General features: G+C 46.3%; 1 protein-coding gene across 1 annotated transcript in view; it reads right to left on the reverse strand.

Moving 5' to 3' along the window:
• Positions 1–622: 622 nt before the first annotated feature.
• The window catches only part of USP35 (ubiquitin specific peptidase 35), a 52,294-nt gene continuing 26,533 nt past the window's right edge, over positions 623–26,383 (reverse strand). Inside the window, exons 8-11 of the mRNA XM_044258442.1 lie at positions 5,481–5,574; positions 4,478–4,584; positions 2,687–3,947; positions 623–1,746 (exon numbers count right to left, since the gene is read on the reverse strand). Of these exons, the coding sequence (XP_044114377.1) occupies positions 1,579–1,746; positions 2,687–3,947; positions 4,478–4,584; positions 5,481–5,574 (1,630 nt within the window). The 3' untranslated portion in view covers positions 623–1,578. The remainder of the gene's footprint in view (positions 1,747–2,686; positions 3,948–4,477; positions 4,585–5,480; positions 5,575–26,383) is intronic.

The raw sequence follows: 26,383 nt of genomic DNA on the forward strand, positions 1-26,383 counted from the left end.
GCCTCTGTCCCTGACTTCCCACCTGCTTTGTTCCCCGAGATGGGTAGGGTTGGGGTGGAAAGGGCTCCTACATGACCTCCCCAGCTCCAAGAATGGGCTGGCACCTAGGGACACCGGGGGGGGGGGCTACCCACCCTCTTTCCTCCTGGCCATCGCCCATCCCAGGAGGGGGCCACACACCTGTACCAGGTTCTCCCAGGGAAGGCAGGAAGAATGTGGGAGCAGCAGTAGCCAGTTCTGGGCAGTCCAGAGTTCTCAGAGTCTGAAAAATCTCCAGATGCAGGGGCTCTGGCTTTACCCGATAGGTGAGTCCCCCCAACAGGACCTCCTCGGGCAGTGGACTGGGTAACTGCCTCTCAGGGTAATGAGTGTCCTTCCCTCTACCAGCACCTGCCTCTGGGGACTATGACCACTGCTGGTCCCAGCTCTACCCTCGGGGTTCTCCCAGTCCTCACCTTGAACTTGCAAGCGCTTCAGCGTGGCACACTGTCACCTCCTGTGGGGCGTCACACAAGCCAAGAGGGCAAGGTTGTACCCTTCTCACTGCCCAGACACAGCAAGAAACAAAGGGCACTGCCGCCATCACGGCCACTGAGGCAGAAAGAATGACATCTTTAAAGGCTTCGGAGAACCTATTTTTATTCCCATTTGAGACCCTGAGTCTCTTCTCTCTGTGTAGAAGGGTACAGCAGTGTCAGGGCACATGAGGTCAATATCTGCTCCTCACCAAACCACCCCCAGCAGCCCCGAGGCCATGGCTCGCATGCCCACAGATGAGGAGCTGAGCCAGCCAGCTTTCCTCAGGTCCAACGATGGCTTCGTGAGAAACGCAAACATAGCTGCAGTAGAGTAAGATTATCGTAACCAGAAAGGGGATGCAGGTGGTGGCATCTCAGGCACTGAGGCAGGCTAGGGGAGAAAGGGTAGGGACTGTCCCCTCTATGCACAGTCTCTGACCCCGTGCCAGGCTGCTTCCCACCTGCACTCCCCTCAAAGAAGTACCAAGGCTGTGGGCAACCCCAGCAGGAGCCTCTGGAACCCCCTCAGAGAACCCAGAAGGTGGCCCCGACCCTGCTCTGCTTTTTATACTAGAGAGCAATAGGATTGTCTGAAGGGAGCAAGGAGGGCTATGCTACTTGATGGCAAAACACTGTAGCTGTGAAGTCAGCCCCGGCACGTAGCCTGCTGTGGGAACAGGGGGACAAGGCCCAGAGAGTGTCCATCTAAGCTGCTTCAAGTTGACCAGGACACTTGGGTGAGAAATCTTAATGGGGCTGATCCCAGGATCGGGGCCTGAGGCCCAGGGTCAGGGGCTTGGCTCTCACCTCTGTATCTGAGTCTCTGCACCCTCCAGGCTGAGGAGTGGCATCCCAGAAGCTTCCTCTCCACCTTCCCTGCCCTTGGGAGGGGGGCCTGTCTTCAAGGCTGGACCTGCCTCCACAGCCTCGCTCAGACCCCACCTGGCAGAGCGCCTCTGCCTCGGTCCCCACCCAGTTCCCTGAGGGAGAGGATCAAGGCCTCCCTGCAGTGGGCTGCGGCGCCCCCCGCAGGTGGGAGCCGGCTGGGGCAGGGTCCACGTTAGAAGACCAGTCTGTGGAAGTCACCACCACTGCCACCTGCAGGACTGCAGCCTCCTGGTGAGCCTTCGTCCTCATCCTTGTCTTCGTCGAAGCCCCTCCCCCAGTGCGGAGAGGCCGGGAGCGCAGAGATGTAGGCCGCCCTGCTTCGGGCCTCCTTCTCCTGTTCCTGGGAACACAGATGCGGATGCGGAAGGAGGTTTAAAATTCAGGCTCTGAAGCCAGAGGCTTCACTGCACCCCCAACCCACTGCCATCCAGCACAGCAGTTCCAACTGTTTCCGGGGTGCCCCGCGCCAAGCACCAAGGGCCCTCAGGTCCTGCCCGCAGGATGTGCCAGCCCTGCGGGAGGGTGGCTGGGGTGGAGCCTCCTCCTACCCTCTATCTAGCCTTCAAAGCCACTCTTCTCCCAGTAACAACTCCTAGCCCCTGGGGAAAAGGAGTTCATTGACACAAGACACAAGACGGAGTAACTGATGAGGGCCTGCCATGGCCCCAGGAAGGAGAAGGAGCACGTCCCACCACACAGGACCCCTCTGGTGTCCTGACACGGCTGTCCGGCTCACTGCCCAGCGAGGCACAGGGAACACGCCCGTCCTCAGGCTGAATGGAGGCCAGCCTCACAGTCGCTCCTCACCCGCTGCCCCGCCTCCACCTGGACGGCCCATCAGACACCTACGGCCAGCCTGGTGTCCCCACGCGGACTCCGGTGCCGCTGCCCACAGGGCCCCGTGGGATGACTCTGGTGGTTCGTGGCCTCTGCCGTTCCAGCTGCTAAGTATTCTGATACCGCCCCTGACTCAAAAGAGGGGAGTCGAAGGCATATGGGAGGAGGTTCTGGGCAGCGTGGTCCCCAGGTACCCCTGGAAGCCTCGACCTTCCACCACAGAATCCCGGGGTGCTCCTTCGCACACTCAGGACAAGCGTGAATAAACAACTGGTAATTCCTGAACGTCTGCTCCTCTGAAGTAAGGGGCTCTGTCTGTAGAGTCCACCTGTACGGTCCCGGCACGAGAGGGTTAATGACAGGGGAGTATCCCACCCGAGGCGGCTGCTGTGCAGGGAAGCCCTCCACCCGGGGATGAGCTCAGAGGCCTTGGGCCTGCTCACCTGCAGGTAAAGGATGTTGTCTTTGGAAATGGCCTCCATCAAATCTTTGTGGAGCGTGGGCTCCGCACGGCCTCTGGGAGAGCCAGGCTCGGCCTCGGGCCCCTCCCCGGGCCGCTGCCGGTAAAAGAGGACGTAGGCCGTGTCCTTGGGGAAGAAGGAGGTGACGTTGCTGACAGACTCAAAGGAGGAGAAGGACACCCGAGTGTCGTTGAACAGGTACCACTGGTTCTCGGGCTCGGGCCTGTCTGCGGCGCCCGGCAAGGGGGCCGGGCGGGCGGCGCCCTCCCGGGCATAGCAGTAGTAGTGGCCGCTCTCCGAGGACACTCCGGAGTGCACGACGACGCTGCAGAGGTCGTAGGCCTGGCCCCGGCCCCCCGCCAGCGGCAGGCGGAGCAGCAAGGGGATGGAGACGTCGTCCAGGATCTTGCGGCGGCGCATGGTGCGCAGGTCGAAGGAGAAGCGCAGCAGGGTCAGGATGAGGTAGCGCGGCCCCTGGCTCAGCTCCACCGCCTTCTCGGCGTCCTGCAGCGAGGCACATGGCTCGCAGTAGTAGCGGTTCTCGGCCGTCAGCCTTTCGGGGCACAGGAAGTAGTTGACCAGGTCCAGGACGGAGCGGGAGCCCTCTCCGGCGGGCGTGGAGGCAGAGGCACCCCGGTGGGTCCCTGGCCCCGGGCTGTCCTCTTCCTTCTCCTTCGTGGTCTCAGCCTCCTTCTCCTTCTCTGCCTTTTCTTCCTCCTCCTCTTTCTCTTTCTCCTCTTCCTCCTCCTCCTCTTGGGTCCTTTCCACCAGGACCTGCTGGTCCTCTGCTTGCTCCTCCCTCTCCACCTTCTCCTCCCCACGGCTCGGCCCCCCAGGTCCCTGGCGGCCCAGGCCTTCCACGTCCAGGACAGAGGTGGGGGCGTCCCCCGTGACACAGTGTTTCCTCTGCCTCCGAGGACCAACCCTGCTTGGAACCTGGGCTTGGGAGGATGCCGGGGGTTCCCGGCCACCTATGTCCTCTGCAGGGAGCATCACCGAGCCCAGGCGGCGGCGGCGACAGCGCTCAGTAGGGGGGAAAGCAAGAGAGAGGTCCGTGAAGGCCTCCTCTCTGGAGGAGACGTTGAGGCAGCGGAGGCAGCGTATGCGAGTCACAATCTTGCCTCCGAACATCTTCTCCACAGAGGTGGGACTTGGGCTGGGGGGCTCCTCCGGAGGGGACGGCAAGCTGGACTGCTTGAGCTTTTGGCAGATCCTTGTCCCCGTTTTCTCCTCTTCGTGCAGCCTGGAGCAGAGAGCACGGGGATTTCACACATGCACGGATCCATTCTCAGTGCTTGGCCCTGATCTGGGCCATCTACCTTATCCAGGGGCCACCCGCTTAGACGTGTGCATGGTTATGCACTGTCCCCACACATAGGTGCCAATGACATCCACACAAATGCACTCACAAGCCAGGCACACATGCCACACTCTTCCCTCCAGGCAGGCCCATGAACCTGCCATGTGGAGAGGTGCCACGTCTACATGCATATGCCCCCAGTGCTGTGCTGAACACGTGCACACACACACTCAAGCAAGCAGAACACACGCATATGCACGCACGGACCCCTCCCCGGTCAGGGCTCTGGTGAGCAAACGTCCCTCACATGCAGCCCTGCCCACCCCTCACGGCACCCATTGCTGCGCATTCCATGAGTGCAGCGTGGCACCCGCTTCCAGGGACAGGCCACGCAGCGGGGAGATGGGCTATCCCTCAGGCACCCTCCTCCGGCTCCCAAGCCCCCAAGCAGAGCCCGGTCTGGCCCCCCTTACCGATCCAGCAGGTACTTTAGGTACTCTGAGCAGTCCTGCTGGGTGCCGGGGCTGAACCAGGGTGTCCAGGATGCAGAGAGAAAGTTCTCTGGAGAGATGGCAGGCCGCTAGGACCAAGGCAGGTGGAAGGCACATCAGGAGAAGGAGGCCACTCACTAACCAGCTCTGCCCGAGGGTACCTGGGGACTCTCTGTCCCAAACTTCCTGGCCTCCACCATGAAGTCCTTCCCACCCCTCGTCCCTGACCCAGCCTCTCCCACCACGTCCATGTAGCCCATGCGCACAGCCTTAGGTTTGTGGAGATGAACCAATTCTCTAGTGATTTGCTCTCCCCCAGCACACCTATTTCTTTCCAGACCCTTCTCCATTGCCATTCCCTCTGTCTAAAACATCTTCCCTCCATCAAAAGCCTACAGAGTTCAAGACCCAGATGCACGGACACCTGTTCCATGAGGTCTTCCTAATGGTCCCGCCCCCTGCCACAATCAGCTCTTCTCTCCCTTGCGTGCACACAACACTGCATTTCCCTCCATTCAAGCATTACAACTGTTCTCTCCAGCTCCACCTTCCCCACCAGACTATGGGCTCCATGAAGGCCCGAACTGTGGCTTCCTCCTCTCTGTGACCCCCCACAGGGCCTTGCATAATGCCTGGCCAAGGGTTTCAGGTCCCATGAGGGCAGAGACCGTGAACAAAACAAATACGGCCTTCAGGGGGCCTGGTGATGCCAGTGTTCAGAAATGACAGCAGATGAGACAAACAGCATCTAGCAGAAGGGCATGAATTACTGATGGGAGAGACCTGGCCATCAGCACACAGAAGGGGGCACAAGGAAGCACTCCCTCTCCTGTCCCATAAGGCACCAAACCGACCATGAACCCACGCCAGCCCCAATGTGGGACTCACCAGCATACACCAGGAAGCAGGGCCTTCGACCCAGAAGCAGGGAGGGTGGCAGCCCCGGGGCCTCCTCTCCATCGCGCACCAAGCCCCCTGCACTCACCTGGCTGTGCTCTAGGAAGGCAAAGAGCCACTGCAGCTTGGTCATCAGGGGCTGGGAGTTGTTCTCCGTCAGTCTGAGCACACAGTGTCTAAAGCTTCAGAAGAAAGCAAAAGCATCCAGGGTATAAGCCGAGAGCATCCAAGGAGCCTCTCCTCACCCGCAGCCCAGGCAACCCCGGCACCCAGCCTCAAGGCACAGCAGCTACCTCAAGCTCAGGCAAGAAAGAGCAGGTGAACAACCCAGCCTGGACAGTGAAGTCGGCCCTGCAGCTCGTTCCAGTTCAGACAGCCCATGACCTTGAGACTCAAAGGCTCCAGGGTGCTGAGAGCCTACAGTCTCAGGGCGGGGAGGCTGGAACTCTCCCGCGTGCGCCAGTCCGCACCCCCGTGGCGCACACCCATCTCTTCCTCCCGCGGAAAAGGCCTTCAGAGCCACCCAGAGCAGCTGGCCTTGCTGCAACCAGGTCCCTCCCAGTCTGCTCTCACAGCCCCTTCTCAGGACCCCCGCACCATGGCCCTAAGACCACCCAAGTGGTTCTGCTGCCTTCGAATGAGGGAGGCAGGGTTCCATGTGAGGAGTGCGCTGCACAAGGAGGATACGGCAGGGAGAGACAGTCTCCCACACCCGGGTGGGACCCTGCGGGAGAGGGGAAGGAGGCCCTGCTGACCCCAGCACTGCCTTGGAGCGAGCCAATTCCCAGGCCTCACCTTAGCTCCTGTGCTCACAAACAGCTCTGGGCAGCCAGGTCAGGCGTCTTTCCAACCTGAGCCTGCTGCACAGAACAGTGTTACCCAAGCATGACCCCCTTGCCATCCGTCACAAAGGTCAAGTGCGGGAGCTGAGGGAGCAGTTAGGGACGTGTACAGCAAAGTGACCTCACTACCATCATGTAAGCACAGGATCAGTATTCTGGTAGATTGTCTGACTATATTTTACAAAAATTAACAGTCTGGAGCAGACTGGAAACTGGAAAAACAAGACCTTCACCAGGTCTGAGAAGCACACACGTTAGGAAGTGCTCTAGAGTTGGCTCTGACCTCCCCACGCTAGACCTGAAGCTCAGAGAGGAGAAACCTACTCGAAGTCATACCACACGCCAGGGCAAAGCTTCTTGCTCTGTTTCTTTTTTTAAAAAGATGCCTAAGTGTGGTGCGGGTGAAAGATGAGTCAAATGGATCAACAGGATATAACAGAGAGCCCAGAAACAGGCCCCAAAATACCGCCCACTGACCTTGGACAAAGAAGCAAAGGCAAAACAAGGGAGCAAAAACCAGTCTTGTCAACAAATGGAACATTTGGACACCCACAAGAAAAATACACACCAAGACACATACCTCACAATCATCCCACAAAATTAACTCAAGACAGACCAGAGACCTAAATACAAAACACAAAATGAAAAAATTCTCAGACAGTAACACAGGAGATAACCTCTATGACCTTTGGTATGGTGAAGTCTTTTTAGAGGCAGCACCAAAGACATGATCTGTGAAAATAATTAATAAGCTGGATTTCCTTAAAATTAAATTCTTCTGTTCTGGGAAAGAAAACACCCTGAGAATTAAAAGACAAGTCAGAGTCTTGGAGAAAATATTTGCAAAAGACATATCCGATAAAGGTCTGTTATCTAAAATATACAAAGAATTCTTAAAACTCAACAATAAGACAACAACCAATTTTTTAAAGGGCCAAATACAGAGAAAGGGGAGTGTCCAAGTTGGTGGCATAGTGAGATCCGGAACCCCAAAGACACACCCAATCCACAGCTCCCTCTGGATCAGGTCCCTCTGAAAAAGATCTGAAAACTAGAAGAACTGCTTTTCCACAACCAAGGACAGAAGGACCACCCTGAGATGCCTCGAGGGGCTTAGACAGGGTCTTGCAAAAAACCCCACCCTGCCAGCAAAGACACACAACAGGGAGAGGTGGTCCTAGACAGGCACTTCCGCCAGGGGACAGAAGAGTTGATGCCTCCCGCCTAGCACCCCAGAGCCTGGGATCTTTACTGGAGAGAGAGGAGCCTCCAGAACATGGGACTGGCAAAGCCAGGGGTCCCAAAGTACTGTGATAAACTGAGCTCTGCCCCGGAGGGCTTGACCCGAGCTCCAGGGAAAAAAAAACACAGTTTGCAAAATGCCTGAACTATAGGTCTGATCAATTTATTTCCAGATCTGGAGACAACAGCTAGAGGACTGGAGACAGCTGAGAAGCCCCCTGGTCACGGGGACCCTGGGGGGCCACCATCACTGCCCACAGGCAGAGTGCCAGCATGGGTAGGCAGACTCGGCCCGGCACCCAGCCTCCACCACCTCGCTGGAAGGGACAGGAGTGCATCCACTGAGTCAGACCGCACAGGGAGTGGTAGTGTTTCCCTGCTCCAGGCTAAGACAGCGAGTGCAAACTGTCATGGAGTTCTGGCACTCCAGAGAGAGAATCTGCTAGTGCAGGTGGGCGAATGCAATAATCCTCTGGCCCCAGAAGCGGAGACATGTGTGCAGACGAGGCACTCTCCCACTGCACTGCAGAAGCCCAGGGGTGTATACAGTCCCGCTATTTCTCTGCCGTCTTTCTGAAGCCAGCTAACAAGCCCATTTCCTACACTCTCTGGCTGTCTTGCTCAAGCAAGTGGGTACGCACGACCCACACAGGAGATGCCCCTTGATCACCCGGCCCTCATGGCCCAAGACGGCTACGGTTAGCAAGCTGTGCACAAAGCTAACACACAGAAAGTTCCTGTCAGGGGGCGCCTGGATGGCTCAGTGGGTTAAAGCCTCTGTCTTCGGCTCAGGTCATGATCCCAGGGTGCTGGGATCGAGCCCCACATCAAGCTCTCCACTCCTTGGGGGGCCTGCTTTCTCCTCTCTCTCTCTGCCTGCCTCTCTGCCTACTTGTGATCTCTGTCTGTCAAATAAATAAATAAAATCTTAAAAAAAAAAAAAAGTTCCTGGCAGGCTACCCACCCCCACCCCCACCCCCCAGGACACTGCACAGGCCACACAGACTGAAACACAACCTGACTCCACCTATAAAAAAAGTCAAATACTTAGTCCAGAGCATCAGCCAGAAGGACAGGCTTCAAGATTCCCACCTATCTAGAGGCTGAGAAAGCCCTTCCAGAACAGGAGCAAGGAGACAGAACATTGTGCACACCCTTCACCTCACTCCTGCTGGAGGGAACTCCCAGAAAGGAGCTTGGCTGGTGCCCTGATTTTTAAAACTGTTGTCCAGGGAACACTTCCAGATCTGACCTGGAGGCCGGCAGGGATTATTACTACTGTAGCAACATAGGACCTAACATATTCACATACTTCACAAGCTACTACCCGAGAGTCTGGCTTCCCATCTCCTGAAAGTAGGTGCTAAATGAGGTCCCTACCTTTGGCTCACTGACAGGTCTTAGAACCTGCTTGAATGGGGTCATATCAATAGGGACATATGAAGAATAAATCTGGTGATTTAGAAAATTACGAAAGTTCAAGAGATAACCAAGAACCAGGACAAGAGTGACCAAGAATCCACCTACAAAAGGCCACGCCTTGAAGACAAAGAGTGGCTGTTCTGCCTAATACGGAAAACAGAGGCAGAGAGTCAAGGAAGATGAGGCAACAGAACTGTGCTCCAAACCAAAGAACAAGATAAGGGAGTCTGCTTCTCCCTGCCCCTCCCCACCCCCACTCACACACAGTCTCTCTCAAATAAATAAAATCTTAAAAAAAAAGAACAAGGTAACATCTCAGAAAAAGACCTTAAGGATGAGGTCTTAAACTTAATCTACCTGATAAAGAATTCAAATGAATGAGTATAAACATGTTTACCAGACTTGGGGAAGGGGCAGCGGTGGGGACTAGATGAACACAGTGAGAAATTCTACAACAAAATTGCATGGTGAGAAAGTACCAAAAGGAAGTCACAGAGGTGAAGAACGTGACAACTCAAATGAAAAACAGACTAGAGCAGCTCCATAGCAGAATGGATGAGATAAGAGAAACCAGCAAGCAGGAAGACAAACCAGTGGAACTCACCCAGACCAAACAGCAAAAGGAAACAGAATTTTAGAAGAATAAAAGTAACTTAAGACACCTAGGAGACAATATCAAATGGAATAACATTCATGATAGAGGGGTCCCAGTAGAAAAAAGAAAGGGCCAGGAAATGCATCTGAAGAAACAGGCTGAAGACTTCTCTAACCTGCGGAAAGAAACAGACATCCAAGAGTAGAAAGCCCAGAGAGTTTCAAATAAGATGAACCCAAAGACGGCCACGGCAAGAAACATTATCATTAAAATGTCAAAACTTAAAGCATCTTAAAAGCAGCAAGAGAATAACAAGTTTTTACCTACAAAAAAATTTTTAAAATAAAAATAAAACCATGAAGGCTACTAACAGCTTTGTCAGCAGAAATTTGACAAGCTAGATGAGAGTGGAGTGACATATTCAAAGTGCTGAAAAGAGAAATTTACAACTGAGAACACTCTACCCTGCAAGGTTATCATTCAAATTTGAAGGAGAGATAAAGAGCTTTAAAGATAAGCAAAAACTAGGGAATTCATCACTACTAAATAGGCCTTATGAAAAATATTAAACAAACTTCTCTAAGCTGAAAAGAATTGTCACTAATAACAAAAACATGCACAAAAATAAAAATCTCACTGGAAAAGCTAAATACATAGTAAAGATAATGGATTAATCAGTTAGTTACAAAGGTACTAAGAAGACTAAAAGATAAAACTCACAAAATTAACTGAAACTATAATAATTAACTAATATATATACATTAAAAAAGAGGTAAAAAGAGATATCAAAAACATGGAACTAGGAAGGCACCAGGCTGGCTCAGTGGGTTAAGCAACCAACTCTTGGTCTCAGCTTGGGTTATGATCTCAGGAACGTGAGATAGAGCCCCATATCAAGCACAGCAGTGGGCTCTGCACTCAGCAAGGAATCCGCTGGAGATCCTCTCCCTTGTCCTTTCTCTCCCCACCAAACCTGTTTGCATGCACATGTGTTCTTACTCACTCAAGAAAACAAAAACAAAAACATGAAACTAGGGAGGGGAGTAAAATGTACTTTTCAAATGTGTTCAACCATTAGTTATCAACTTAAAATAAAATGTAATTAGATAAATAATATGATGTCTGTGGACATCACAGTAACCACACACCAAAACTTAGAGTAAATACACAAAGAAAATGAGAAAGGAGTCCAACACACTATTTTAAAACATCATAAAACCACAAAGGAAGAGAGAGAAAGAAAGGAACTACACACAAAGGCAGAAAACAATTAACAAAATGGCAATAAATACATAGCTCTCAATAATTACTTTAAATGTAAATGGACTAAATTCTTCAATCAAAAGTGAGCTGAATCGATAAAAAAACAATACCTATCCATATACTGCCTACCAAAGACTCACTTCAGAAGTCAGGACACAGACTGACAGTGAAGGAATGGGAGAAAAGAAAGATACTCCATGCAAATGTAAACGAAAAGACAGCTGGGGAAACTGCACTCACATCAAACAAAATGGAATTTACAACAAATACTGTAAGACAAAGAGGGGCACCACATAATGGTAGAGGGGCTGATCCAGTAAGAAACTATAATATTTATAAATCTGGGGTCTCCCGGGTGGCTCAGTTGTTGGGCATCTGCCTTCAGCTCAGGTGATCCCAGGGCCCTGGGATTGAGCCCCACATTGGGCTCCCTGCTTGGCAGGAAGCCTGCTTCTCCCTCTCCCACTCCCCCTGCTTGTGTTCCCTCTCTCATTGTCTGTCAAATACATAAATAAATAATCTTTTTAAAAAATTTATAAATACATATGCATCTAAAATAGGAGTGCCAAAATATGCAAAGCAAATATTAACACACTTAAAGAGAGAAAAGGAGAACAATACAACAGTAAGGAATTTTAACACCTCACTTACATCAGTGATCAATCAACCAAATAGAAAATTAGTAAGGGAACATCAGCCATCAGCAATACATGAGATGAACTTAACAGAAAAATACAAAACATTCCATCCAAAACCAGGAGACTAGACATTCTTCTCAAATGCACATGGTACATTATGCAGACCTATCACACATTAGGTGACAAAAGCAGTCTGAATAAATTCAAGAAGACTGAAAACATATCAAGCATCTTCTCTAACCACTATGGTGTAAAACCAGAAATCATTTACAAGAAGGAAATGGGAAAAAGCACAAATCTGTGGAGAGTAAACAATGTGTTAAAACTGAACAACTAGAAGAGATCAAAGATCAAAGAAGAAATTTTTAAAATACCTAGAGATAAATTAAAACAGAAATATCCCCCCCCCACAAAAACAGAAATACAACATACCAAAATCTATGGGATCCAGTAAAATAAGTTCTAAGAGGGAAACTCACAGTTATATGGGCCTACCTCAAGAAACAAAAGAAATCTCAAACCATTTAACTTTACACCTAAAGGAACTAGAAAAAGAACAAAGCTCACAGTTTAAAAAAAAAAAAGGAAATAATAAAGATCAGAGCACAAATAAATGAATAGAAACTTAAAGCATAAGAGAAATGATCAATGAAACTCAAAGCTGGTTCTTTGAAAACAAAATTGACAAACGTTTAGGTACACTAACAAAGAAAAGAGGACTCAAATAAATAAAATCAAAAGTGAAAAAAATGTTACTGATGCCAAAGAAATACAAACACTCATAGGATACTACTATGAACTATAAAAACAATAAATTGGGCAACCTAGAAGAAATGGATAAATTCTTAGAAATTTACATTAGTTCTAGAAAACCTAAGGATACTGATGACTAGTAAGGAGACTGAATCAGTAATCAATAAAGTCCCAACAAACTGAGGTCTAGGACCAGACACTTCACTGGTGAATTCTACCAAAAATTCTAAGAATATGAATACTGGGTATCTAGCCTTCACAAATTCTTCCAAAAAACTGAAGAAGAGGGAAAGCTTCCAAACTCATTTTATGAAGCCAGCACTACCCTGGTACCAAATACAGACAAGGATACCACCACACACAAAACAGAAAGCTACAAGCCAATATCCATGATGAATACAGATGCAAAAATTGTCACCGAAATATTAGCAAACTGAGTTCAACAATACTTTGAAAGGATCATATACCATGGCCAAGTGGGGTTTATTCCAGGGATTCAAGGATGGCTCAACACCCACAAATTAACATGACATATCACACTAAATGTAAAGTAAATTTCATATAATCTCAAAAGAGAAAAAGATTTTGACAAAATTTAATATCCACTTATGAAAAAAATTCTCAACAAAATGCATATGCAAGGAATGAACCTTAAAATAAAAAAGGTCATGTACGACAAACCCACAGCTAACATCACAGTCAATAGTGAAAGCTTAACAAAGCAAAGATATTCAATATTCCCGCTTCCATCCAACATAATACTAGAAGTCCTAGGCACAGCAATAAGGCAGGAAAAAGAAGTAAAAGGCATACAATACACGCAATATACACACACATATATATTCCATACACACACACACACACACATACACACACTGATTTTTTAAATCCATCCATCTGTTTTTGGACACTTGGGTTGTACACACACAATGGAATACTACTCAATCGTTAAATTAAAAACATAAAATAAATTTTAAAATAGGGCCCCTTGGTGGCTCAGTAAGCAACTGACTTTTATTTTGGCTCAGGTCATGATCTCAGGATGTTGAGATCGAGCCCTGTGTTGGGCTCCAGGCTCTGTGGGGAGTCTGCTTGGGATGCTTTCCCTCTCCTGGGCACCCCCCTCAAATAAATAAATAAATCTTTTTAAAATAAATAAATAAATAAATAAATAAAAATCATGCCCTTTCCAACATGGATGAACCTTAAGGATATTAAGCTAAATGAAATAAGACAGAAATGACAAATACACCATGATTCCACTTATGTGTGGAATCTAAAAAACAAAACCAAGACTCACAGAGCCAGACTGGTGGTTGCCAGAGGGGAGGAGCATTGGCAGGGGTGAAACAGGTGAAGGGAATTAAGGAGTACAAACTTCCAGTTAAAAATAAGTCACAAGGGGCGCCTGGGTAGCTCAGTGGGTTAAGCCACTGCCTTCGGCTCAGGTCATGATCCCAGGGTCCTGGGATCGAGTCCCGCATCGGGCTCTCTGCTCAGCAGCGAGCCGGCTTCCTCTCTCTCTCTGCCTGCCTCTCTGCCTACTTGTCATCTCTCTCTCTCTGTCAAATAAATAAATAAATAAATAAGTAAAAATCTTTAATAAAAAAATAAAAAAAAAAAGTCACAAGCATGGGGAGTACAGTCAATAATATTGTATTAACACTGTAAAGCGACAGATTACAGTAACTAGACCTCTCCTGGTGACCATTTCCTGATGTATACTAATGTCAGATCACTGTGTTGTACACCTGAAACACAATATTTTATGTCGATCATAACTCAATTTTTAAAAGGGCCAAACATCTTAATAGACACCTCACCAAAGATACAGAGATGCCAAATAAGCACATAAAAAGATGTTCCTCATAATAGGTCATCAGAGAAATGCCAATTAAAACAAAATGGGTTCTGGTCCAAGATGGCAATAAGGAGGACCCTGAGCTCACATTCTCCAGACATACCAAACCTACATCTACTTATAGAGCCATTCCTCCTGAAGAACTAAGGGCTGATTGGACAGCTTCTGCACGACCAACTGGAGAACATCATGAAAGACAGAGACAGAGATGGAAACCAAGGTTCAGAACCTGCACCACCAACTCTGCGAACTGTCATGGGGAGGAACCATCCTGAGGGACCATGAGCAGATTTGTCTATGCTGAGGCACAGTTGAAAAAAGAAAAAAAACTTCACTTTAAAAAAGCAACAGGGTGGGACGCCTGGGTGGCTCAGTTGGTTGGACGACTGCCTTCGGTTCGGGTCATGATCCCAGAGTCCCGGGATCGAGTCCCGCATCAGGCTCCCAGCTCCACGGGGAGTCTGCTTCTCTCTCTGACCTTCTCCTCCCTCATGTTCTCTCTCACTATCTCTCTCTCAAATAAATAAATAAAATCTTAAAAAAATAAAAATAAAAAAGCAACAGGGGGGCGCCTGGTGGCTCAGTGGGTTAAGCCGCTGCCTTCGGCTCAGGTCATGATCTCAGGGTCCTGGGATAGAGTCCCGCATTGGGCTCTCTGCTCAGCGGGGAGCCTGCTTCCTCCTCTCTCTCTCTCTCTGCCTGCCTCTCTGCCTGCTTGTGATCTCTCTCTGTCAAATAAATAAATAAAATCTTTAAAAAAAAAAAAAAAAAAGCAACAGGGACGCCTGGGTGGCTCAGTTGGTTAAGCAGCTGCCTTCGGCTCAGGTCATGATCCCAGTGTCCTGGGATCGAGTCCCACATCGGGCTCCTTGCTCCGCAGGGAGCCTGCTTCTCCCTCTGGCTCTGCCTTCCACTCTGTCTGCCTGTGCTCGCTCTCGCTTGCTCTCTCTCTGACAAATAAAGAAATAAAATAAAAAATAAAAAAGCAACAACAGGGTTCCTGGGTGGCTCAGTGGGTTAAGCTTGTACCTTCAGCTCAGGTCATGATCCCAGGGTCCTGGGATCCAGCCCAACATTGGGCTCTCTGTTCGGAGGGGAACCTGCTTCCCCCTCTCTCTCTGCCTCTCAGCCTACTTGTGATCACCGTGTCAAACAAATAAAATCTTTTAAAAAAAACAAAAAATAAAAAAGCAACAATATAAAGGAACCAGCCCTAGAACCCTTCCAAACAGCAGGGGAGCTGCTGGAACTCCCTCTGGACAAAAGGGCTGTTGAGCACCACAGTTTATGGTCCCCTCCAGCCTGAGAGCACAGACAAGAGCAAGACCCAGGCACCATGGCTGTCCTGCCCCTTCCGTGGGCCCCAGGCCTCTCGGCCATCCCAGGCTGAGCCGTCCCACCAGGGCAGCCCCAGAACAGCACACACCCGGATGCCCCCGGTGAACCTGTTACAGCTGCAGCCATCTCACCAAGGTGACACAGTCACAAAGGACCTTGGAACACACCAGGCCCGTACCACTTGGACCCCAGAAGGCTTGCCAGGGCAACCCAGCTCAGGGCCCTCAGAGAACTCCTAACTCACACCTGCTTTGTGCTAGCCACCCCACCAGGGCACCCCAACTTGCCCAGCATCTGGGACACCAAAGCTTGAAACCACTGTCCTGCAACAGCCCCCTTCATGCCGAGTACTCCGGAATGCCCCAGCCCACACCCTGTCTCGGCTCCAGCTACCCCAAGCTACCTCCTGCATGAAGCACCCTGGGATACCATGGCCCACACAGGCCACAGTTGCAACCCTGCCGGGATGCCCTCTGCACAGAGCACCCTGGGACCACCCGGGCTTGCACCTACTTCAGCTCCAGCTGCCCTGCCAGGGTCTAAAGGGGGTCTCTTCAGGCAGTATCTCGATGGCTCTTTTTTGTTTTAGAGAGAGGGAGAGAAAGAATCTTAAGGAGGCTCCACGCCCAGGGCAGAACCCCACGCAGGGTTTGATCTCACAACTCTGAGATCATGACCGGAGCTGAAATCAAGAGTCTGAGTCTTGGGGCGCCTGGGTGGCTCAGTGGGTTAAGGCCTCTGCCTTCGGCTCAGGTCATGATCCCAGGGTCCTAGGATCGAGCCCCGCATTGGGCTCTTTGCTCGACGAAGAGCCTGCTTCCCCACTCTCTCTCTGCCTATCTCTCTGCCTACTTGTGATCTCTGTCAAACAGATAAATAAAAATCTTTAAAAAATAAAAAAAGAGAGAGAGAGAGAGCCTGAGGCTTAACTGACTGAGCCACCCAGACACCCGTGGGTGTTGTTTATCCATTTTATTGCACTGCCCTGTATTTTCTGATTGCAGCATTTAGACCAGGTACATTTTAAATTTAAGTAATTATTGATAGGTAATAGTTATATTTGTTTTAATTGCTTCTATTGTTTTTAATCATTCTTCTCTGTTCCTTTTTCTCCTGTACTCTCTTCCTTGTGACTGATGACCTTTCCTAATGTTAAGCTTGGCTTTCTATTTTTTGTGTATTACAGGTTTTGGGTTTGTGGTAACCATTAGGTTCATATACGGCATTCTAAGTATACAGCAGTCTATATTAAGTTGATGGTCACCTAAGTTCAAACACATTCTAAAAGAACATTTTACTCCTACCACATTTTATATATATGCTGACATACTCTACATTTCTTTACTCATAATTATCTTACTTCTAATTATAGCTCCCCCCCCCATTTTAAAGAAATCTTTTTAATGTTTCTTACAAGGCCACTTTAGTGGTGGTGAACTCCTTTAACTTTGTCTGGGAAACTCTAACTCTCCTCCAATTCTAAATGATAACCTTGCCAGGTGGAGTATTCTCTATTGTAGGTTTTTCCCTTTCACTGCTTTGAAAGGAAATGGTGTCCCTCCCTCGTGGCCTGCAAAGAATGTGGGCAGTCAGGCCAGATGAAGCCAAACTGCCTGTGAGCCAGAAGGCCTGGGGTGCTCAGTGCAGGCAGAGCCCTGGGATGGTGTCAGGAGCCAAGGCCAGGGCACGCTGGGTTGTCTGAGACAATCCATGCGATCCATGCAGATGGCAGCAAGCAGGCTCCCATGCAAACAAAAGGCAGGAAAACAATACTCAGATAAACTTTAAGACAAAGACTGTGACATTAGGGGCGCCTGGGTGGCTCCATGGTCATGATCTCAGGGTCCTGGGATCGAGCCCCGCATTGGGCTCTCTGCTCAGCAGGGAGCCTGCTTCCTCCTCTCTCTCTGCCTGCCTCTCTGTCTACTTGTGATCTTTCTCTCTGTCAAATAAATAAATAAAATCTTTAAAAAAAAAAAAAACAAACAAACAAAGACTGTGACATGAGAAAAAGAAAGGCATTCCGTAGGAACAAAGGCATCGATCCAACAAGAAGCTGTAAGGAGAGCAACACACCACTAAGCCACCAGTGGTCAATGAAGATATCAAAGGGGAAATAAAAAAATACATGGAGACAAATGAAAATGCGAACACAACAGTCCGCAGTCTTTGGGATGCAGCAAAAGCAGTTCTAAAAGGTAAGTTTATAGTAATATAGGCCTACCTCAAGTTCAAGAAAAACCTCAGACCAGCACACTAACCTTACACCTTGAGGAACTTCAAGAACAAAGCCTAAGGTTAGTAAATGCAAAGAAATAATAAAGATCACAGCAGAGATAAATGAAACAGAGACTAAAAAATATCAACGAAATAAAGAGCGGGTTCTTTAAAAATATTACTTAAAAACTGATAACTCTTTATCAAGAAAAAAAGAGAGGACCCAACTAAACAAAATCAGAAACGAAAGAGAAACAACAACTGACACCACAGAAAGACAAGGGACTTGAAGAGATTACTGCAAACACTACGTGCCCCGGAACTGGACGACCTCGAAGAAATGGAGATATTCCAGCTTCTAAAATGGGGTCAAGAAGAAACAGACCATCTGAACAGACCAATTACTAATAACACAATTGAATCAGTAATCAAATAACTACCAACAAAAGTCCAAGACCAGACAGATTCACACGTGAATTCTACCAAACATTTAAAGAAAAGATAAGACCTATTTCTCTTCAAAATACTGCCCCCCCACCAAAAAAAAAAGGAAGAAAAAGGAAAGCTACCAAATATACTCCATGTTAAAACAACAACAAAGAAAAAACAAATACCAGAACCAGTCAAAGACACTACAAAAAAAGGAAACCCCAGGCCGATATTCCTGATGAACACAGATGTGAAAATCCTCAACTAAGTATTAGCAAACCAATCCAACAGCGTATTACCAAGGTCCATGCACCACAATAAAGCTGGATTTATTCCAGGGTACACAAATGACACAATATTCACAAATCAATCAAAGTGATACATATTAACAACACAAAGGATAAAAATCTCAATCATCTCAATGGACACAGAAAAAGCATTTGGGAAAATTTAACATCTCTTCATGATAACAAACAACTCTTCCTGAGTTAGAACATACCTCAACATAATAAAGGTCCTATATGAAAAACCCACCGCTAACATCATAGTTGATGGTGAAAAACAGAGCCCCTCCTATAAGATCAGGAGCAAGACAAGGATGCCCACTCTCACCACTATTATTCAACATGGAGCTGAAGTCCAACAATCAGATAAGAAATAAAAGACATCCAAATTGACCTAAGAGACTTTTTTTTTTTTTTAAGATTTTATTTATTTATTTGACAGAGAGATAGAGAGCACAAGTAAGCAGAGCAGCAGGCAGAGGGAGAGAGAGAAGCAGGCTCTCCGCTGAACAAGAAGCCCGATGTGGGGCTCGATCCCAGGACCCCGGAACCATGGCCTGAGCCGAAGGCAGCTGCTCAACCAACTGAGCCACGCAGGCGCCCCAAGAGACTCTTAATCTCACAAAACAAACTGAGGGTTGCCGGGGATAGGGGGCTAGGAAGAGGGTGGTTGGGTTATGGACATTGGGGAAGGTATGTGCTATGATAAGTGCTGTGAAGTGTGTACACCTGGCGATTCACAGACCTATACCCCTGGGGCTAATAATTCATTATATGTTAATTTAAAAATTTTTTTAAAAGACATCTAAATCAGTAAGAAGGTAAACCATCACTATTTTCAGGTACCATACTCTACACAGAAAATCCTAAAGACTCCACCTTTTCAAAATACTATCAGAATAAACTAATTCAGTAAAGTTGCAGAATACAAAATTAATACACAGAAATCCATTGCATTTATATATGGTAGTAACAAAGTAGCAGAAAGACAAATTAGGCAAATAATTCTATTTATAATTGCGCCAACAGAATAAAATACCTAGGAATAAATGTAACCAAGGAGGTAAAAGATCTGTACTCTGAAAACAATAAAACAATCAATGAAAGAAACTGAAGATGACACAAACAAATAGAAAAATATTCCATGTTCATGGATTTGAAAAGTTAATATTGTTAACATGTCCATACTACCCAAAGCAATCTATGGACTCAATGAAATTCGTATCAAAATACCAAGAGCATGTATCACAGAACTAGAACAAACAATACTAAAATTTGTAGAGAACCAAAAAAGACCCTGAATCACCAAGCAATCCTGAGCAAGAACAAAGCTACAGAGATGGCTGGGTGGTGCGGTCGGGTAAGCATCTGACCTCAGCTCAGATTATCATCCCAGGGTCCTGGGATCCAGCCCCGCACTGGGCCCTGCTCAGCATGAAGTCTGCTTCTCCCTATACCCCCTCCCCTGCTTGTGTTCATGTACTCTCTCTCTCTCCGAAATAAATAAATAAAACCTTAAAAAAAAAAAAAGAAGCTGCAGATATCACAATCCCAGATTTCAATATATACTACACAGCTGTAGTAATCGAAACAGAATGACAGTGGCACAAAAAGAGACACATAGATCAGTGAAACAGAATAGAGAGGCCAAAAATAACCCCACAATTACTTGGTCAAATCATCTATGACGAAGGAGGCAAGAATATACAATGGGGAGAAAAGTCTTTTCACCAAAAAGTGCTGGGAAAACTGGACAGCTACATTCAAAAGAATGAAACTGAACCAATTTCTTATACCATACATAAAATTAAACTCAAAATGGATTAAAGACCTAAATGTGAGACATAAAATGATAAAACTCCTAGAGGAAAACATAGGCAAGTAATTTCTCTGACATCAGCCTTAGGAACGTATTTTTAGATATGTCTCCTCAGTAGAGGGGGAATAAAAACATAAAAAAACTTTTGGGAGCACACCAAAATGAAAATCTTTTGCCAGCAAAGAAAACCATCAACAAAACAAAAAGACAACCTACCGAATAGAAGATATTTTCAAGTGTTATAGCCTATAAATGATTAATATAGGATTAAGAAAAGGATTAATATTTATTACATAAATACATAAAAACCTGTAAAACTCAACACCAAAACATAAACCGACTTAAGAATGAGATGACCTAAATAGACATTTTTTTTTCCAGAGAAGACACAGATGGTCAACAAGATACATGAAAAGATGCTCAATGAGATGCACTCATCATTGGGGAAATGCAAATCCAAACCACAATGAGATAAGACCTCACACCTGTCAGAATGGTAGACTCAAAGAGACAAGAACTAAGCATTGGCAAGGATGTGGAGAAAACAACCCTGGTGCACTGCTAGTGGGAATGCAAGCTGGTGCAGCCACTGTGGAAAATGGTATGGAGGTTCCTCAAAAAATAAATCAAGTAATTCCATACAATTCAGTAATTCCACTATTGGGTATTTACCCAAAAAAAAAAAACAAACAATAGTAACTCAAAAAAATATACGCACCCCTTTGTTTACTGCAGCATTATTTACAATAGCCAAGATACGGAAGCAGCCCAAGTGTCCATCAACAGACAAATGGATATAGATGTGGTATATATACACACAATGGAATATTACTCTGCCATAAAGAATGAGCTCTTGCCATTTACAACAACATGGATGTACCTAGAGGCTATGATGCTAAGTGAAATAAGACAGAGAAAGACAAATAACATGATTTCACTGATATGTGGAATCTAGAAAACAAATGAATAAACAAACCAAAGCAGAAAGAGACTCATAAATACAAAGAACTTAAACTAATGGTTGCCAAGGGGAGGGGTGTGAGGGGACAGGAAAAAGGGGAAAGGGGCCTTGGGAGATACTGGCTTCCAGTTATGGAATCAAGAACTTACAGGGATAAAAGAGAATATAATGAATGTGATGGATGAAAGCTACCCTATGAGCATACCATAACATAGACTTGTCAAATCGTCAAATCAGTATTTTGTCCAATACTGCCTGTCAACTGTATTTCAATAATAAATAAATACAGAGAACAGTAAAACTCAGAGAAGCAGAGAACAGAACAGTGGTTGAGGGGCAGAAGAGAGAAGAACGTGGTCAAAGGGCATAGAGTTTTAGTTATGCTAGATGAATTCTAGAGATTTACTAAAACAACAACGAGATACTATTACACACCTATTAGAATAGTTAAAATCCAGAACACAGAAAACACCAAATGTTGGCAAGGATGTGGAACAGGAAATCTCATTCATTGCTGGTGGGAATGCAAAATGGTACAGCCACTTTGAAAGACACCTAGGCAAGTTTTTCTTTTTTTTCTTTTTTCTTTTTTAGCAATTTCTTACAAAACTAAACATACTATTGCCATCTGATCCAGCTACCATGCTTGTTATTTACTGAAAGGAGCTGAATCATCATGTCCACACAAAAATCTCTACATGGATGTTGACAGCAACCTTATTCTTAATAACCAAAACCTGGAAGAAACCAATATGTCTTTCAAGTATGTAAATGAATGCTCTGTGGTACAACCAGATGATGGAATACTATTCAGCACTAACAAGAAATGAGCTACTAAACCATGAAAAGAAACGGAGGAATCTTAAATGCATACTACGAGAAAGAAACCAATCTGAAAAGTACAAACCAATACGGAACCATGCAATTCCAACTATACGATATTCTGGAAAAGGCAAGACTATGGAAACCGTGAAAAGATCAGTGATTGCCAGGCACTGGAAGGGGGACAAAGAGGCAGAGTGCAGTGGATTTTTAGGGCAATGACAATATTCTGTATAATACCACAGTGATGGATACACGTCCTTACACGTTCGTCCAAACCAACACAATGGACAATGCCAAGAGTAAGCATGAACTGTGGACTATGGGGGTGATGATGTGTCAATGCAGGTTCATCCTTGGTTTAAAAAAAAAGTATACTATTGTGGTGAGTGACGTTGCTAATGGGAGAGGCAGTGCAACTGTGAGGAAAGAAAGTGGTAAATCTTGATACTTTGCTCTCAGTTTTGTAAACCTAAAATTGATCTGGAAAAAAAAAAAAAAAGGTTTTAAAATGAGAAGGAGGAGGGATTCTGGGAAGATGGCAGAGTGGTAAGTCCCAGGAAACAGTCTCCCTACCTAGACAAAAACTGCAGTGGCAGAATCTGCCCAATGCTGCTAATTGGAAAACTCTGGAGTCCTCGGAGAGCTTGCAACTTGGAGGGGAAGGCGTCCCCTGTTCACTGCTATTAACTCCACCTCTTAGCACAGCGGCCGTTATCCATCCCCACCCCCCAGCCAAATGGCAGGCAGCTGTGTACATGTTTCTAGAACAGTTTACACACAGCCCACAGGACGCATGGAGGGTAAAAAGTACTCTGTCTCCCAAATACTGGGAATCTATGCTCTGAGCTCTACACAGAGCATAGATTCACAGAGCATAGATTCATAGAGCATAGATTCACAAAGGGGCAAAGAGGCAAGCAGCCACTGCTGCTGCTGCTGCACGCACACACACACACACACACACACACACACAGACACACACACACACCCCTTGGTCGCAAGCCCCTCCACCTTAAGCTGAAGTGACCGCCAGGAGACTGAAAGGGCCAGCGCTCCTCTGTCCTCCTTTCCTTTGTAACCTTTCACATTTCAGAAGCCAGACATTAAAAGCTAGAACACTCAGAAATTGCATATACAGGGAAAATCAAAAAGTGACTGCACATGCCCAAGGAAAGGCTCAGAAAAGAAGACATTCCGTTTATACCTCAGGCTGATCTTCCACACAGAGACAGCCTACAACAATTAAAAAAAGCAAAAAAACAAAAAACAAACCAACCCACAGCAAACAATGGGGAAAGAGGAGAATTTTATTTCCAGAGTTACCACATTATTAAAATCAAATGTCCAGAGTCCAGGAAAGAAACAGAAGACACAACAAAGGAACAGGAAAGTGTGGCCCATTCCAGAGAAAATAACAATCCAACAAAATCTGTCCCCAAGAAAGACTTACAGGCCAATGAATCAGACAAAGACTTTGAAGTATCGGTTTTTAAAGATAATTAAAGAAGTAAAGGAAGGGGTGCCTGGGTGGTTCCGTAAATTAAGCGTCTGACTCTTGATTTCGGCTCAGGTTATGAAGTCGAGCCGCTAACAGCACATGGAGCCTGCTTGGGATTCTCCCTCTCCCTCTGCCCTTCTTAAAAAAAAAAAAAAAAGATGATTAAAGAACTAAAGGTGTGAAGAAAGTCAAGGAGACAATGTAAATAAAATGAAAATGTCAACAAAGAGACAGAAAACCCAAATGGAAACCAAAAAGAAATTCTGGGTTTGAAAAGAATAGCAACTGAAATCAAAAATTCACTGGGATGCAAAGGCAGATCTGAGCAGGCAGAAGAGCCCCTGAACTTGAAGAGAGAACATTGGAAATAATCACAGCTGTGGAACAGAAAGAAAAAAGACTGCCACAATGGGAACAGAACCTCGGAGACCTGTAAGCCAGCGGCAAAAGGACCGATATATACATTGTGGGAGTCCCAGCAAAGGAAAAGGGGAAAAAAAGGGACAGAGAGAATATTAATAAATAATGACTGAAAATTACACAACTTGGACTAAAACCATAAATGAGCCAAGAAACTCAAGGAACCCCAAGTAAGATGAATTCAGAGACCCACTGAGACACATTAAATAGAAAAAAGGTGGGGGATGACAACAGACAAATCAGATCAACAAAGACCAAATCTTCAAAGCAGCAAGACCAATGAATCATCCCAAACAAGGGATCATTAATACTAATTATGCAAATAGTTGTTCGCAGATTTCTCATCAGAAACTTTAGAGGCCAGAAGACAGTGGACAAATACCGTCAAAGCGCTCAAAGAAAAAAACTGTTAACCAAGAATCCAAAATGTGGCAAAACTATCCTTCAAAATTGAAGGAGAACTCAAAACATTCCCAGATAAAACAACAGCTGGGAGACTCTGGGACCACTAGCCTGCCCTGCCCTGCAGGCATGTTCAGGGGCGTCCCGCGAGGTCCTGCGAGCTGAAAGGACAGTACCCTGACAGCACCCTGAAGCACATGCAGAAATAAAGATCTCAACAAAAGCAAATACATGGGCGCCTGGGTGGCTCACTGGGTTAAGCCTCTGCCTTCAGCTCAGGTCATGATCTCAGGGTCCTGGGATCGAGGCCCGCATCAGGCTCTCCACTCTCCATCAGCCTGCTTCTCCCTCTCTCTCTCTGCCTACTTGTGATCTCTCTCTGTCAAATAAACAAATTTAAACAAAATCTTAAAAAATAAATAAATAAATAAAAGCGCAAATACATGAGCAACTATAAAAGTCACTGTTGTTTTAGCCACTGTCTGTAACTATTGTTTCAACTGTGCTTCTTGTTTCAACATTATCTAAGAGAGTGATACATGTAAAGAAGAAATTACTAATGTAAGAGCTAGGAATTACTCTAACTCTGATTTGTAACTATCTTCTCTTCATGTTATTTAGATGACTAATACATTTTTTTTAAAGATTTATATATTTATTTGATAGAGAGTGTGCACGCACACAGGCAGGAGCAGCGATAGACAGAGAGGGAGAAGCAGGCTCCCCAATGAGCAGGGAACCGGATGGGATGAGGGACTTGATCCCAGGACCCCGGGATCATAACCTGGGGCATCTGGGGGGCTCAGCAGGTTAAGCGTCTGCCTTCAGCTCAGGTCATGATCCCAGAGTCCTGAGATCCAGAGCGCCACATTAGGCTCCCTGCTTCTCCCTCTCCTTTTGCCGCCCCGCTCCCACTCATGCTCTCTCTCATTTGCTCTCGCTCACTCTCTAATAAATAAAAAAAATCTTAAAACACAAAGGAACTACTGATTTATGTTTTTTAGACATACAGAGTATAAAGAAGTAATTTTGCAACATTGACAACAGAAACAGGTGTGAAGGAGCTGTAAAGGAGCAGAGGTTTCTATGTTATTGAAATTCAGCTGCTACAAATTAAAATTGGAAGGTTCTAAATTTAGAATGTTAAGTGTAATCCCCATGGTAACAACAAAGAAAACAACTATACAATATACAAGCAAGGAAATAAAGAATTTGAACATTTCACTATGAAAAATCAACTGGACACAGAAGACGACAAGAATGCAGGCCATTAGGGACAAAAAAAGTTAAAGGGTATGTAGTTAAAGGTATGTAGAAGCCAAATAGCACAGTGGCAGAAGTCCCTCCTGATCCAGAATTACTGTAAAAGCAAATAGATTAAACCCTCCCATCAAAAAACAAAGATTGACAGGATGGATAAACATGTACAATCTGACTCGAGGCTCTCTGTGAGGGACTCACTTGCAATTCAAAGACACAAACAGGCGTTAAGTGAAAGGACAGAAAGGATATTCCATACAAATGAAAACCAGCACTGGGCAGAGGCAGCTGTACTAATAGCAGACAAAATAGACCTTAAAACAAAAAAGCTTACAAAACACAAAAAAATGTATTGATAAATAGCTCAATACAGCAAAAAGATAACAATTATAACCATTTACACACCAAATGACAGGCCATCAAAATACACAATACAAAAAAAACAGAAAATTTAAAGGGAGAGATCAACATTTCTACACCTCAGTGCCCCACCCACAATCACGGATAGAACAACCAGAAAGGGGCGCCTGGGTGGCTCAGTGGGTTAATTTTCTGCCTTTGGCTCAGGTCATGATCCCAGGGTTCTGGGATCGAGCCCCGCATTGGGCCCTGGCCCCGCATTGGGCTCTCTGCTCAACAGGGAACCTGCTTCCCTTCCTCTCTCTCTGCCTCTCTGCCTACTTGTGATCTCTGTCAAAAAAAAGCAACAACCAAAAAGAAGGTTAAGGAAACAGAGGACTTAACACAATAACAAAGAACCACTTAGATCTAACACACACGTACAGAACACTCCACCCAAAAGCAGCAGTACACATTCTTCTCAAGTGCACATGAGATATTTGCCAGAAAGACTATAAATTAGGCCACAAATTAAATCTCAGATTTTAAAAGATAAATATCAAAGAATCTTCTCCGACCACAC

This window comes from Neovison vison, chromosome 7 (assembly GCF_020171115.1).
Source record: "Neovison vison isolate M4711 chromosome 7, ASM_NN_V1, whole genome shotgun sequence".
Taxonomy (NCBI): domain Eukaryota; kingdom Metazoa; phylum Chordata; class Mammalia; order Carnivora; family Mustelidae; genus Neogale; species Neogale vison.